Raw genomic sequence first — 15,305 nt, 5'->3', positions numbered from 1 at the left:
TCTTAAATATGTATGGTGGAGCCTTTGCTTTATAGTAGTATACTTGTTTATTCTAGAGCTCAGTGTTCTTGTTCAGGATGTGAAAGAAGGTATAAAAAGAGAGATATTTGCCTTCTCCTAATCCTAGGTAAAAGGTTTCATAGAAGATGGTAGCTATTTGCATAACTTTCCATTATCTTGGGGGATTCAGTGTAGAATAGTGAAGGCTAGAAGTTCCGGGATCAGACTACCTGGCTTTGAGTTCTGGCTCTACCTCTCGTTAGCTCTTCGTTCTTAGCCATTGTACCACTCTGTTCTTCCATTTCCAAATCTAAAGATAAGGATAATAAGGACAATAGTACCTCCTTCAAAGATATATTTTAAGGATCGAATGATTTAAACGTGAAGTTCTTAGACTGGCATCAAGCACATAGTAAATAGTCAATAAGTTAGAGATAAAAAGTATTTCATATTATTGCTATGCTTATGACAACAGAATTTTTATTTTGCTTCCCAAGAATTGTTTAGGTTTATGAAAAACAAAGACATGATGTTCTGGTTAGATGTGAAGAAAATGGAATTGCGTTGGATTTAATGATTGTAGTTTTTCCAGGTGTGCAATTTATTCATAGACATCCTTCAAGTTTTTGGGAACAGAACATTCAGGGTCTGTTTTTTATATAAGGGAAAAAGATTTTATGTTTTAGGAATACATTTAACAAATCACCTATCTCCAAGAACATAGTTACCAGGAGAGTTAATACTGTTGAAAACTTAGTATTTGGCTGTCAATAATCAATACAAGTTTACTGAGTTCCTGTTGGCTCCCACCGATCGTATGACTTCTGTTTCCGAAGGCCAGATGCGTACATGACCAAAGAGCTGTTATGACCAAGATATTTGAGCGTCTTGGTTCACAAAAGGCCATGTCTAGGGTTTTTTTTCTTTCACCAGTTAGTATGGGAAAATGGCATTTCTGCATTCTGAATCAGCTCATTGAATTGTATAAATCGGATGGGTTAAAAGACCCCCTGCTTAGGGGCTGTTAAAAAACTGCGAACACCCTGTGTTGGGGCTGTGCATGTAAGAATGGCCTTTTTGCTGGTCACCTCAGATTCTGTCTTTGAAAACAATAGAATTATAGTTAATGTGGAACAGGGAGGCTGTTTTGAATGTTGTATAACTGTGTTTTATGTAGACACAATTTGTATGTGGTGAACCTTTTTATTTATAGCAATGACAGTCAAATCGTATCAGCTAACATTTTGTATCTGCTGTTTACAGATATACCAACCTCTGAGAATGCTTCTGACATGTTGAAATTTGGTTTAAATTTGTTGAGATATGGTTTAAGACAGAGGAAGACCATAAATAGGATGTGATTCAGATTATTCTCTCCCATTGCCTATGTATTTTGTTAAAGGACAGACACAATTTTGTGCTTTGATATCACCTTGGAAATTACCTATAAAGAGAAGGTATTACAGGTTTTTTCATATAATCCTTGAGAACTTATGTCAAAGGGACAAATTGGCAATAGACTATAATTGGAAAGATTTTATTTTGTAGGTGAGAGTATTCTTAGTAAAGAAGCAATATCTAGCCTCAAACTATTGAAAGACTTTTCCCCCAAAGTCTGGAAAGCATATTAAGTCACAGGCCTAGTTGATCAAATAGGTCTTCATATGTTGCTAAAAGAACCAGTTTAGAATAAAAAAAGCAGGTCATGAGGTCAAAATGCTAATGTCATTTTGAGTACTACTAAATATACCTCAATGTTTTGTTATGTTGCTTGAATTTAAGGGAGTCAATTTAAGGTAGATGGTGTGAAGAGATAATCATAAGAGACACAGTTTCTCTGCCGCTTCTTCCTGTAGCCCCATGGGTGTGTCTTTTAGTCTCTCTCTATGAATAGTGACTATAAAGGAAAAAAATAAAATTCTAGATTCGAAGTCTGAGTAGTTACGAGATCTAGGAGAAAAAAAACAGTATTACGAAGCAGATTTTTTAAGCATAAGCACATGATGCATCTGTCATTAACCAGAAACTACAGACTTTTTACAGCTCACTAAAAGATAAGGTCAAACTGTATCTTTGAAAAACATGTCTTCATGCTTATTCTAATAAACATCATGTTTGCAAAGTAAGCTGGCAAGTCTTAAAAGGTGCATTATTTTGTCTAGGCTGAATGGTGGTAACACACGTGTAACCATGCATTTTAAGATAGTAAATCCATGTTGACATACCAGATAACCCAGTAAGTTGCCTTGTGGTTAAAGGGATCTAGCTACATGCTAGAATAGGACTCAGGTATAAGCTGTGAACCCAGGAAGTGTGAATTGTGAATCCAGGGCGTCTGGCAGGAAGTAGAGAAGAGCACTTAGGTGCCAAATTAAAGACAAAGGCCCTTCCTGTGCAGTTCACTGCAAAGAAGAGTTATCACAGGTGTTCTTTCGTTGTTAGCTTCACCCACCCCTTTGGAAAAAGGAAGCATTATAAGAGCCCATTAACATTAGGAAGCAAAGGAGATGGGAGGTAGAGGTTCCCTTGTCCTAAGTACAGAACTCGAGGATGTAGCATACATGGGTAAAAATCTACCCATAGATTTTAGCTAGGTAAAATAGGATGTTGATTTTGGAGACAGGCTTGTTTAGTATAGGAATGTTGTGTTTTTCATGGTCATCAAAGGCAACTTTGTTTTCATCTTCATTTGTTTAGAGCTTTTAATCAAGGCTATCATTTACAGACCATCTGTGTCAAATCCAGTTCCCGGAGAAGCAGATGCTGAGACAGAATTAGCCATTCAAGGGCTTTATTGGGGGAAGGAAGTATGTTACCTATGCAGGACAAAAGGAGAAGCAGCAGCATTGGACAAGGAATCCTTGTAGAGTGGGATGTTGATGTGACACCTGTGAAAGGGGACAAGAAGGGTTGAGCAGGGAGAGCTCAGACTATGATCCGACGAAGCTTTGACAAAGGCTCCCTTTAGGGAGCAGCAGAACAAAGAATGCTCAGGAGAAGAGTCTCTGATTGGGTAGAATTGGCCACACAGTATCCCCACCATGATCCCAGGTTGCCAGGAACCACCTGGGAGGAGTGTGGCCTTGACTTACATGCTCTGGTGGTTCCTGGTGATCCTGCCATGGGAAGTTTTCAGGTGATTGCACTCCTCACTGGTGAAAGGCCAGTTCTTCCTGGATGGGATTACAGCTCAGCAGCTGCCACACTGCCTTCAGGAATAAGGTATTAAAATCAAAAGTTCATGAAAGCTTTAGCTCAGATTAGGTATTTGTGGGGGGGTGTTAAGAAGGTCAATAAAAACAAAACCCTTTGAAGAAGCTGAACTTGGTGATTGTTGGGTGACTCACATTATTTTTCACATGTTAAATGTGGATAATGACACCATCATCCCTACCTACCTCACAAAGTTAGAGAAAATATAAAGCATATCTAGGAAAGGTGAGAAAAATGTACCATGTAGGAACATGAGAGGCAGTGCAGTGTAATAGAAAGTTCTTTGGAAAGAGAAGCAGGCAGGGCTGTCCTTTGACTCATAGGGAAAGGAAATGGTTACTAAATTCAGAAAAGTTGAATATAAAAATAATTTAAAATGCATCAGGGAGCTGGATTTTAAATTGACTGTGTCTAGTCTTATTATAATACAAACAATGGTTCTCTGTCTGGTGATCTTGAGTTTCCTACTACAAGCTTCTAAAACTAGGGATATTTTATATATGTATATACATGCACCCATATATATTTATACTTAAAGTAAAAAATACTACCTAGTTGTTATTTTTGATTTCACAGGAAAGAAGGCATAATGTAAAAAATACTACCTGAAACCAAGTTTTTCTTTACATTAGAGGTTGGCAAACTTTTTCTATAAAGAGCCAGATAGTAAATATTTTAGACTTCCATGGGCTTTGTGGGCCACATTTGGGACTCTGTTGCATACTCTTTTTCTTTTTTATAATCCTAAAAATATAAAACTTATTCATAGCTCAAGGGCATACAAAAACAAGACCTAGACTGCAAACCCAACTGTAGATTGAATTCTGCTTACTTATATGTTACTTCAACAAACTTTCAAAAATGGGCAGAATCTGAAATTGTATATTATATTAGAAAATGGACTTTGAAGTCATATTGGAATGGATTTGAATCCTGCTTCTATTCTTTACTAGTTCTGTGACTTAGGCAAGTTATTTACCTACTGGGGTGCTCAGCTTCCTTATACCTAGGATGAGACAAATACTGCCTGGCTGAGTGGTTAATTGGGTTTAATGAAATAGTTTTTGAATGGTATTTTGCTCAGTGATTATCACATAATTAGAACCTCAACAAATGTTACTTCCTTTCTTTCCTTCTTGATCTTGTTTGACATTTCTTGGCCTTTTATTTCTTATTTTGAATTGTTCAGACAGTTTTAAACTGTGTATTTCTATTATCTTAGTAGAAACTCTCACTTTGACCTAATCTGAAATACAATAATTTGTCAACATTTATTACTTCGTACAAATTATTGGCTTTACTACCTCTTACATCAAAACACTACCTCCCAAATATAGTCACTCCTAAATTTCTTTACTAGTGCTTTACAATCTAATATTTTAAAGTATTCATAGATTCTGGTAGTAAAACTTTTATGAGAATTTTAGAGAATTGAATTCTCACTGAATCTGTAACAATATAAACATTTTGAATCATAGACTATACTAGTAGCTAAAAATCCAAACTCAAAAAAAAAGTTTTACATAGTGAGGTAGAGATAATTATTTTGCCATTTTGTGCAATAGCATTCTATGATCATTTGACTTCTACCCACTATGAAGACTACCAATTATGCACCCAGTGTTAAAGCACTTAATGTGTGAAGCATCTATTAACAGGCCTGAGGGAAAAATAGACAGGAATACAATAATTGTCAGGGGCTTCAACATCCCACTTTCAACAATGGAGAGATTATCAGGCAGAAAATAAGTGGGGAAACATTGGACTTAAACTATAATGTTAAACGAAATGGACCTGATAGATACAGTATATTCCATCCAACATCAAAGGAGTATACATTGTTCTCAAGTGCACAAGGAACAACCTTTAGAATAGATTGAATTAAGCCACAGAACAAGACTTAGTCAATTTAAGAGGATTGAAATAATATCAAACATCTTTTCTAACCACAATGGTGTGACACTTGACATCAATTACAACAGGAAAACTGTAATATTCACAGATATGTGGAAATTCAACAATGTGCTCCTGAACAACCAGTAGGTCAAAGAAGACATCAAAAGGGAAATAAAAAAAATACCTTTAGACAAATGGAAATGGAGATACAACATTCTAAAATTTATGGGATGCAGCCAAAGTAGTTCTAAGAGGGAAGTTTATAGCAATAAACACCTACATTATGAAAAAAAGAAGATCTAAAATAAAACAACCCAACTTTACACATGAAGGACATAGGGAGAGAAGGACAAACTAAGCATAAAATTAGTAAAAGACAGGAAATAATAAATTTCAGAGTGAAAACAAATGAAATAGAGACTAAGAAGATAAAAGAAAAGATCAGTGCAACTGAGAGCTTTTTTTTGAGAACAGACAAAATAGACAAACCTGTAGTTACATCAAACTAAAACATTTTTGCACAGCAAAGGAAAACACCAACAAAATAGAAGGACAACCCACAGAATGGGAGAACATATTTGCCAATACATCCGATAAGTGGTTAATATCCAAAATTTATAAAGAACTTACAAAACTCAATACCAAAAAATACAACCCAATTAAAAAATGGGCAAAGGACCTGAATAGGCACTTCTCCAAGGAAGACATACAGATGGTCAAAAAACATATCAAAAGATACTCAGTGTCACTAACAATCAGAAAAATGCAACTTAAGACCACAATGAGCTATCATCTCACACCTGTCAGAATGGTTATCATAAATTAATCAGAAAACAGGTGCTGGTGAGGATGTGGAGAAAGGAGAACCCTATTGCACTATTGGTGGGAATGCAGACTGGTGCAGCCACTATGGAAAGCAGTGTGGAGATACCTCAAAAATTTAAAAATGTATTTGCCTTTTGACCCAGCAATCCCACTTCTGGCAATATATCCAAAAGAAACCAAAACACTAATTCAGAAGAACATAAGCACCCCTGTGTTCATTGGAGTGTTATTTATAATTACCAAGATATGGAAGCAGCCCAAGTGTTCATCTGTAGATGAGTGGATAAAAACAGCTATGAGTCATTTATGTAATGGAATACTGCTTGACTATAAAAAAAAAAGAAAATATTACCTTCTGCAACAGTGTAGGTGGAAACTGGAGAACATTAAGCTAAGTGAAATAAGCCAGTCAGAGAAGGACAAATACAATATGATCTCACTCATATGTGGAATCTAATGAACAAACTAAACTAACAAGCAAATAGAGACAGACTCGTAGACAGAGCAGGCTGACAGCTAAGGGTCGGGGGGAGGTTAGGGAATGGAGGGATTGAGCAAAAAGGAAAAAGGACTCATGGACGAGGACAACAGTGTGGTGCTTTGGGGGATGAGGGGGTATGAGAGGACTAAATGATAATGGAAAAAATCCAATAAAATTTTTAATGTATTGCTGGATGACGTTTGCCGATATTTTGTTGATGATTTTAGCATCTATGTTCATCAGCGATATTGGCCTGTAGTTTTCTTTCATTCTTGTGTCCTTACCTGGTTTTGGAATTAGGATGATGCTGGCCTCATAAGAAGAGTTTGGGGATCTTCCCTCTCCGTAGATTTTTTGGAGTAGTCTGAGAAGGATAGGGGTTAGCTCTTCCTTAAATATTTTGTAAAATTCTCCTATGAAACCAGGGCTTTTGTGCAATGGGAGTTTGTTGATTGCTACTTCAATTTTGTCAGCTGTTATCTGTTATCAGTCTGTTCAGACTTTCTGCTTCTTTTTGATTTAGTTGTGGAAGATTATATTTTTCTAGAAATTTATCCATCTTACCCAGGTTTTCAAATTTCTTGTCATATACTTGCTCATAGAAATTTCTTGCAGTCCTTTGTATTTCTGTGGTGTCAGTTGTAATCTCTCCTCTTTCATTTCTGATTGTATTTATTTGGGTCCTCTCTCTCTCTTTCTTGATGAGTCTGGTTAAAGGCTTGTTGGTTTTGTTTATGTTTTCAAAGAACCTGCTCCTGGATTTGTTGATCCTTTGAATTGTTCTTTTAGTCCCTGTGTCATTTAATTCTGCTCTGATCTTTATTATTTCCTTCCTTCTACTTGCTCTGGGCTTTGTTTGTTGTTGTTTCTCCATTTCTTATAGATGTTTATTTGAAATGTTTGTTTTTTTTAGGTAGGCCTGTATCACTATGAACTTCCTTCCCTCTCAGGGCTGCCTTCGCTATGTCCCATAGGTTTTGGACAGTTATGAGTTCATTTTCATTTGTTTCAAGAAACTTTTTAATTTCTTCCTTGGTCTCACTATTAACCCATTCATTGTTTAATAGCATGCTGTTCAATCTCCATGAGTTTGAGTGTTTTTGATTTTTTTCCTTGAGGTTGGCTTCTAGTTTCAAGCCCTTGTGGTCTGAGAAAATGCTTGATATAATTTCAATTTTCTTGAATTCGATGAGGCTTGTTTTCTGTCCTATCGTGTGGTCTGTTTTTGAAAATATTCCATGTGCATTTGAAAAGAATGTGTATTTTGCTTCTTTGGGATGAAAGTTAAGTCCATTTGATCTAGGGTGTTGTTCAGTGTTGCAATATCCTTGTTGATATTTTGTTTGGAAGATCTGTTCATTTTTCACAGTGAGGTGTTAAAATACCCTAGTATAAGTGTGTTGCTGTCAATATCTTTCTTGAAGTCCTCCAAGACTTATATATCTGGGTGCTCCTATGTTGGGTGCATATATGTTTATAATGCTTATGTCTGCTTGGTGGATTCTTCCCTTGAGTATTATGAAATGTCCTTCAGGGTCTCCTTTTATGGCCCTTGTTTTGAAGTCTATTTTGTCTGATATGAGTATTGCTATGCCAGCTTTTTTTCCCTGTCAATTTGCTTGGAATATTTTTTTACAACCCTTCACATCCAGTCTGTGTAGTCTTTTGTTCTGAGGTGGGTCACTTGTTGGCAGCGTGTGTGGGGGTCATGTTTTCTTATCTATTCAGCTACCCTATGTCTTTTGATTGGAGCTTCTGCCTTTTGACCTGGCAGTTCCACTGCTGGGATTATTCCCTAAGAATCCTGAAACAGCAATTCAAAAGAACCTGTGCACCTCAATGTCCAGAGCAGTGCAATTTATAATAGCAAGTACTGGAAGCACCCTAAGTGACCATCAGTAAATTAGTGGATCAAAAAACTGTGGTGCATTTACACAATGGAATACTATGCAGCAAAAGAAAGAAGGAACTCCTGCCTTTGCAACAGCATGGATGGAATGGAGAACATTATGCTAAGTGAAATAAGCCAGGTGGTGAAAGACAAATACCATATGATCGTACCTATAAGTGAAACCTAATCAACAAAAAAAACAATGAGCAAAATGGAAATAAAGAACAAACTGACAATAACCAGAGGGGAGGGGGGAAGGGCATAACGGGGGAAAGAAGGGGAAGGGTCATCAAGGAACATGTATGAAGGACCCTTGGACAATGACAATGAGGGGGTAGGATTGAGTGTGGGAGGTGAGAGTGGGTGGGGTGGGGAAAGTGGTGGGGAGATAATGGGGACAACTGTAGTTGAGCATCAATAAAAAATATTCATAAACTAAAAAAAAATTAGAAAATGAAGACCCAAATAAATGAAATTAGGAATGAGGGAAGAGATAACAACTAATAACACAGAAATAAGAATCATAGGAAACTACTATGAACAATTGAATACCAACAAATTAGATAACCTAGGAGAAATAGATCAGTTCCTAGAAACATACAACTTACCAAGATTGACTCATGAAGAAATAAAAAATCGGAACAGTCACTAGTAAGGAGATTTAACCAATAATAAAAACCTCCCAACAAAGAAAAGTCCTTTTTCAAGGACCTGAAGGACCTGGGGGTCACTCCATTATAATGTAATCTTTAAGAAACATTGTGTTCCTATCCCTTCAGTCTCTGAACGAGGAGGTAGGAGCCTAAGCACCAATTAGCAAACATTGATGACTGAGCCACTTTGACCAGCCTCCCCTAATGTCCTGTACTACTTTTGACTAGCTCACTCCCAGTGTTTAAAAGCATTCCCACCTTTGTTTCAGTGGAGTCCAGTTTAATCTCTCTCCCCAGTTGCACTGGTCTTGACTACTTTCTTCAAGAAAGTATTCCTTATCTCCAAGTTTTGGTCTTTCAACTTCCTTGTCTTTTTAACTTGTGCAGTGCAATTTCCCTTTGACTATGATCGAGAGTGAAAATTCTGAACTCTGGCTCCATTTTACTGCGCAAGTCATATAATCTCACTAAGCTTCCGTTTGCATGAGTAAAGTGGAGTTTATGGTACCTACGTGCAGGATTCCTATGAGGATGGCATGGGTTAATGAATGTAAAGGTCTTGGCATGCTCTGAGGTATACTAGGTACTCCATGAAGTTTCAGTCTTACCTTTTTGGCTAATGACTACATAGAAAGCTTCCTGATAGCTTTTTTCCTTCCTTCCTTCCTTCCTTCCTTCCTTCCTTCCTTCCTTCCTTCCTTCGTTCCTTCCTTTCTCTCCTTCCCTTTCCCTCCCTCCCTCCCTCCCTTCCTTCCACCTTCCACTTCTTTAGTGTACTTACTATATGTTTCTGTTTGCTAAATTACCCATATGTACATTTCTGGGATCTACTTTGTAAAGTGAAATCTATCTAGTTTTTTAAATAGATAAAGATAAAAAATGCATCATAAATAGTGAAAGCAGGAATCCAGTTACGCACCTGGCCCTGAAGTCGATTGCTGTAGGGCGCAGGGATCAGTTACTGCTGAGACCGTGCTGAGAAACAGCACCTGTGTGCAGGAGAGGCAGAGCTGCTATGCTGTGTTTGCAGACACGCTAGCAAGCTGTGTTCTGCAGCAAATGAAGAAAAAACTCTGTGCTGTTTATATTTTGAAGTTCAAAACACCTCCTACTTAGGCTTTCCTAAAAGCAAAAACTTAAACTAACATTTAAATACTAAATTTTCTTTTAATAGATATTTTAAAATGCAAGTTGTCTTTCAATACTACTCTGTTGTTTTGTAGCTACATCATGAAATGTCTCAATCTCTAAATTTTAAAGAAATATGTATGAAACAACACATTTTAAAAGTTGAAACTGCTTTCATTTGGGGAGGGAGCATGGTAGCATATAATTGGGAACTGCTGCACTGTGACTGTGCGTCAGAATAAGCGTCTAGGCAGAGCAGCGCCCCCAATCAGTGTATGCTTTCTCTGTGACACTGCTTCTTCCTCCTCCTCCTCCGAAGCAATCAGAGAGAGACTCACCTGGATTGCCTTCTGACTTTTAACAGCTTATATTCTGTTTGGAAACCCTCTGTGCAATTCCGACTGACTTACAAAGATAACAGTGACGGCATGGACCTGTCTGAGAGGTCGAAGTACTGCGCTGATGTTCCATTCTTAAATGCAGACAACGTGCTTCTGTCATTACCTCTTACAGTCTCTTCACTATTTTTATACTTCCTGTTAATGGGGGCTCCTGTAACTTTTGGTTTGTATTTTCCCATTGTTTGTTCTCATCTCCCTCTCTGTGCTTGAAACAATTCCATGTTACTGGGAGGGGGTTACAAGAAAAGGCAGAGCCTCATAGGCTGTATGAATACAGATAAAGAGACGTGGTTTATAGATGTCTAGATACCCACTTGGAGGGAAGGGAATTTGGGAGGAAAATAAAAAGACTGAAAATCTAAGTCAACTCAGAAACACGATATGCCTGTGATGAAGTAAGGCTTTAGCTTGGGAAGTTAGTAGTTATGGCCCCCAGCTGTATATATTTTATCCTAAGGCACCATTTGGTTTAATAAAATGAAGATCTAGGGCTGCTCTTAACCTAACAGTTTCTTAAGACTTAATTATAAAGGCTATATTTTGAGAGGACAAAGGCATTATTCATTTGTCCATTCATGTCTTCCAGGTTTATCTTGCAGATTATGGACTTGCCTACAGATATTGTCCCAGTGGGAACCACAAACAGTATCAGGAAAACCCTAGGAAAGGCCATAATGGGACGATGGAGTTTACTAGCTTGGATGCCCACAAGGGAGTAGGTAAGTTTCTCTTTTCTTTTTCTTATTTTTATTTCACAAGAATAGTTAAAAGAGTAACAGGACTCCATGAAATGACCTTTGCATAGTCCCTTTGACGAGTAAGAGCACTGGTGAGATTTTTATCAAAAGGAGTGAATTCCTGTGTGTCAGTGAATATTTGTGTTAACGTGGGGGAGGTACAGACTGTGGCGAGTGAAAAAAAGCAAAAAGGGTGTCAAGAAAGCAAAGTTTGATGCTCATTTGGGACAGGAAATTACTAGTTTGTGTAGGTTCAACTTGGAGGTCAGCAACTGGATTTTTCTGCTGTAGTGAACATCAGAGGTTTGGCAAAGGCGTGCACGTGAAGACTTGCTCCTGTTTTTCATTGTGCCCTTATCAGAGCCTTGGGAGATGCCACCTCTCAACACGAAGACAATCTTTTCTGAAACTATGAAGTGTTAACTTGTGGAAATCTCTCCTAGTCTCTTTTCATATATCTTACTTATTTAAACTCACTTTGATGGTATTGGAAACACATTTGCAGGTAAATTACATACATAGTCCTTTTATTGGATATTGATTGTACTGCCTTGCATTCCAAGGCAGACTTAATTCAACAATTCCCTAATTAGTTAAAGTCATAACCTATGTCTTGTATTCATTTACCATTAATTAAACCTTAGCTGTTTATTACACTGCAGTCCAAATCCAATAGCCGACCCAGAAAGCCATGGAAAAGGAAGTGGGAGGTCAATATTGAAAATATATGGCACGGAGTCCCACTGATGGTTGCTTTGTTCCCAATCAATATGGTCAATGCAACTGTACTTTTTTAGTTGCTCTGTCAGCAAGACAAAAAGTCAATTCTAATGTTATGCTAGTAAAAAAAAAAGGGTGATTATTGAAAAACTTTGGTTTTCAAAATTATATTTTTTAAACTTTGTTTATAAAAGTGTTTTCAAACATGCTAAACTATACAAATAATTTTAAACAGCATTGAAAGAATCACATTCTCACTAAAAGGCAGTTGGACATTTGTACTTGTTAATGACTGTTGAACTGTTACCCTAAATGGAGTCTTTCTAACGAGTTTTACTTGGTGCAAACAACGGTAATATTATTGCTTTTCCTATTAAAAGGACCATTGGCCATGTAATGTAGAGGGTCTCGATAATTTTCCAGAGCAATTAAAACCCACCCTGGTTTACAGGAGGCCAGTGACAAAGGGAGATAAGTGCAGGTGTGTCTCCTCCTTCCAGGAAGACTTGTGGGTTACATCTTCTAAAATGGAAATTAGCTTTAGTACTTTGGATTAGAGTAAAAGAAATTGCTAAATTACTTTTCAAGAATAGTTTGGTTAGAAAAGTAATGATCACTCAAGTTAAGAGTGTGTGTTTTTCCACCATGTACATTGTTAATGAATCAATGAGCATTTAAAGATATAAACGGGACATGGGTTTAATTAAGTTAGAAATGTAGGAATCAAATGCTCATTGATACAGGGTTCTTGTTCGATTTAAACTTCTTTTACCGTCAGTGACTTTTGTTCTTCACTCCTGCCAGATTTATTAGTATAAAAGAACTTTCATAAACCTGGGAGTACTTTTTTGTTAGTGGGATAACTGGAAATTACAGATTCTTAAGCATTTGTCTGGTTATGTTAACTTATAGTTGGGCCACTTGTTTCAGCTGGTAGATCTAATCCTGATACACTGTGGTACTGACCATTAAAACAGCTAAGAAACCAGTGTGATTGTTGAGTGGGAAGAAGAGCTTTTACTTGTTGGTCTGGTCAGCGATTGAACTGTGGTAATTCTGAAAGTCCTCTCCAATTATTCCATAGTTTAGGGCAGTGTTTGTGCTATCTTCATAAAGATTTGAACAAATTTTTATTCTATAGTCCATTTAAGTTGTTTCTCCCCTAAGTAATAATACATGTAATGAGTAGTACAAATTTCACCATGCTCCGTCTTCAGAGGAGAATATTGAACTGAAAATGATGGTAGGAAAATATTTCATCCCAGGAGGACTACTCAGGGAAGAGCATATCTTACAAATTTTTGGTATTTGTTGGAAAGTTATATGCTGGAGTAAATATTCATTTTTATAGGTTTCATAGGATTCCTATAAAGATTTCTTTAATGCATTTACAATAGAATATGTACTAAACTTATAGGCATATCTGTATCTATATATAGATATACATAAATATATGCAAACATACACAGCTGCATGTATATATATAACCATATATATATATATACACACACACACACTCAAGTTTTAATATGCAGTTTTAGTATGGTATATAAAATAAAGGGTTTTATATCCTCAGATGTTTGAACTCGTTCCTAATATTTTGCATTTACTTTTCCAAAATAAAACATTCCACTTTAGATTTTTGCTAGAAATGAAATAATTATTTAGCCATATCTAGGAACCAGAATAAGCAGGGCCTCAAATCCTGTAGGTTAATGCAGAAGGTCAGATTCATAAATATTTATGTTTACTTTCAGTCCAGTCACTATGTAGTTTAATCTTAGAAAAATCCTTTCTATACCAGTACAACTAAGAGATCAAAAAAATACTTAGAAAGATAATGCAAAGGAAAAGATAAAGAACAAAGCAAGTTGTCACTTGGAAATGGACCCTGTGGTTGTCGAGGCAGTTGGTGTGTGTCAGGGGTGTGTGTGTCCCGTCAAGCCCGGGGCAGTGAGTATTCAGGCCACAGTGTGAAAACGGTTTACGAATTAGCCATTTCACAGAGACTGTTCACCTGATCAGACTCTCTGGTCTCTGCCCTTTTTGTCATGGTTATTCATAAACCATAGCTAACTCTCATTTTTTCTGTGGATTAGTTGGTTTTATGATGGAGATTGTATAAGGTGCCAATCGGCAGTTTCACCTAAGCATTTTCTAGTTTAAGTAAAAGCAGGATTACTTGTATTATTACAAACCAAAGAGATATATGGAAATGGATGGCTAGATTGACAGAATGGATAAATATTCCTGGAACTATCACGCACACATTTATCTAAATGTTTTTTTAAAAATTGCAGTTACTCTTTCAAACTTAATTTTCTTGTGTGGCCCAAAGGTATTTTCTCAGTGGCTGAAGTTCTTCATTTAGTGTAAAATTAGGGTAATGTATGTTGGGCTTATCCCTTTTATTATTAATTTTTTATTCTTCATAAAAACTAACATGTATAAATATTGACATATATTGGGCTCATTGCCTAATAATTAAAGAGAATTATATCTGTGTCAAATATACTATTTTAAAATTTGTTACATTCTTTGTAATGTTAAAAAAGCAATATTTGGATCAATGTGTGGTATGGATTTTTGTAGATTTTTCTACTCACTGAGGCATGCAGTCAATACCTAATTTCTCTAGAGATATACTGCATTTAACATATTGAGCTTTTTTAAATACTTTAGACCTGTACATTGAGTGTATAATACCTGTTTCAATTTGACATCATTGATGACCATAAAATATGATGTCTAAATTGCATTTTAAATGTCTGTTTATTTATGTAATATATTCAGTATCAGGGAAAGATATAGTACATACTTTTTTTATTTTTGCCAATTGCTATCATATATAAAATCCAAGACTTGTGTTATTTCTTGCATGGTTTCATTTCACTCTAATTTAGCACTCCAACTTACAAAATATATGTGAAATAAACTGAGAATGTATTTTCATGTTACCAAACTTGGGGAAGTGACATGGTTTACACAAAATTTATCCTCTTAAACAATGATTCAAAAAAGGAACCCATTTTCAAAGATAAGATGTCAAGGAAAACCATCAAAGTATTGATATGCTCTGCTGGATCTATTAGTAATCAGAAAAAAAATACTGTTGATTTCTATTTTTAGGTAAATTTGATTGCTATAAATAGTATTTGGTTGATGTGTTTCTAAACAATAATGGGGATACTATTTCTTCTCCATGGCATGACCCAATTTTGACTTTTTTTATTAAAGATTTTATTTATTTTTAGAGAGAGGGATGGGATGGAGAAAGAAAGGGAGAGAAGCATCAATGTGTGGTTGCCTCTCACACACTCCCCAACTGAGGACCTGGCCCGCAACCCAGACATGTGCCCT

At 36.4% G+C, this 15,305-nt stretch overlaps 1 protein-coding gene across 7 annotated transcripts in view; it reads left to right on the top strand.

The window, feature by feature from the left end:
• VRK2 (VRK serine/threonine kinase 2) overlaps positions 1-15,305 on the top strand; it is an 89,998-nt gene that overhangs the window by 47,729 nt on the left and 26,964 nt on the right. For all 7 annotated transcript variants that reach the window (XM_045827463.1, XM_045827462.1, XM_045827466.1 and 4 more), the window contains exon 8: positions 11,075-11,207. In XM_045827463.1, coding sequence (XP_045683419.1) covers positions 11,075-11,207 — 133 coding nt within the window. The remainder of the gene's footprint in view (positions 1-11,074; positions 11,208-15,305) is intronic.

Source organism: Phyllostomus hastatus, unplaced genomic scaffold, assembly GCF_019186645.2.
Source record: "Phyllostomus hastatus isolate PE091 unplaced genomic scaffold, TTU_PhHast_1.1 phas_scaffold_78, whole genome shotgun sequence".
NCBI classification, from domain to species: Eukaryota; Metazoa; Chordata; class Mammalia; order Chiroptera; family Phyllostomidae; genus Phyllostomus; species Phyllostomus hastatus.
Note: the sequence above shows the minus strand (reverse complement) of the source record. Positions and strands in the feature narration are given on the sequence as shown.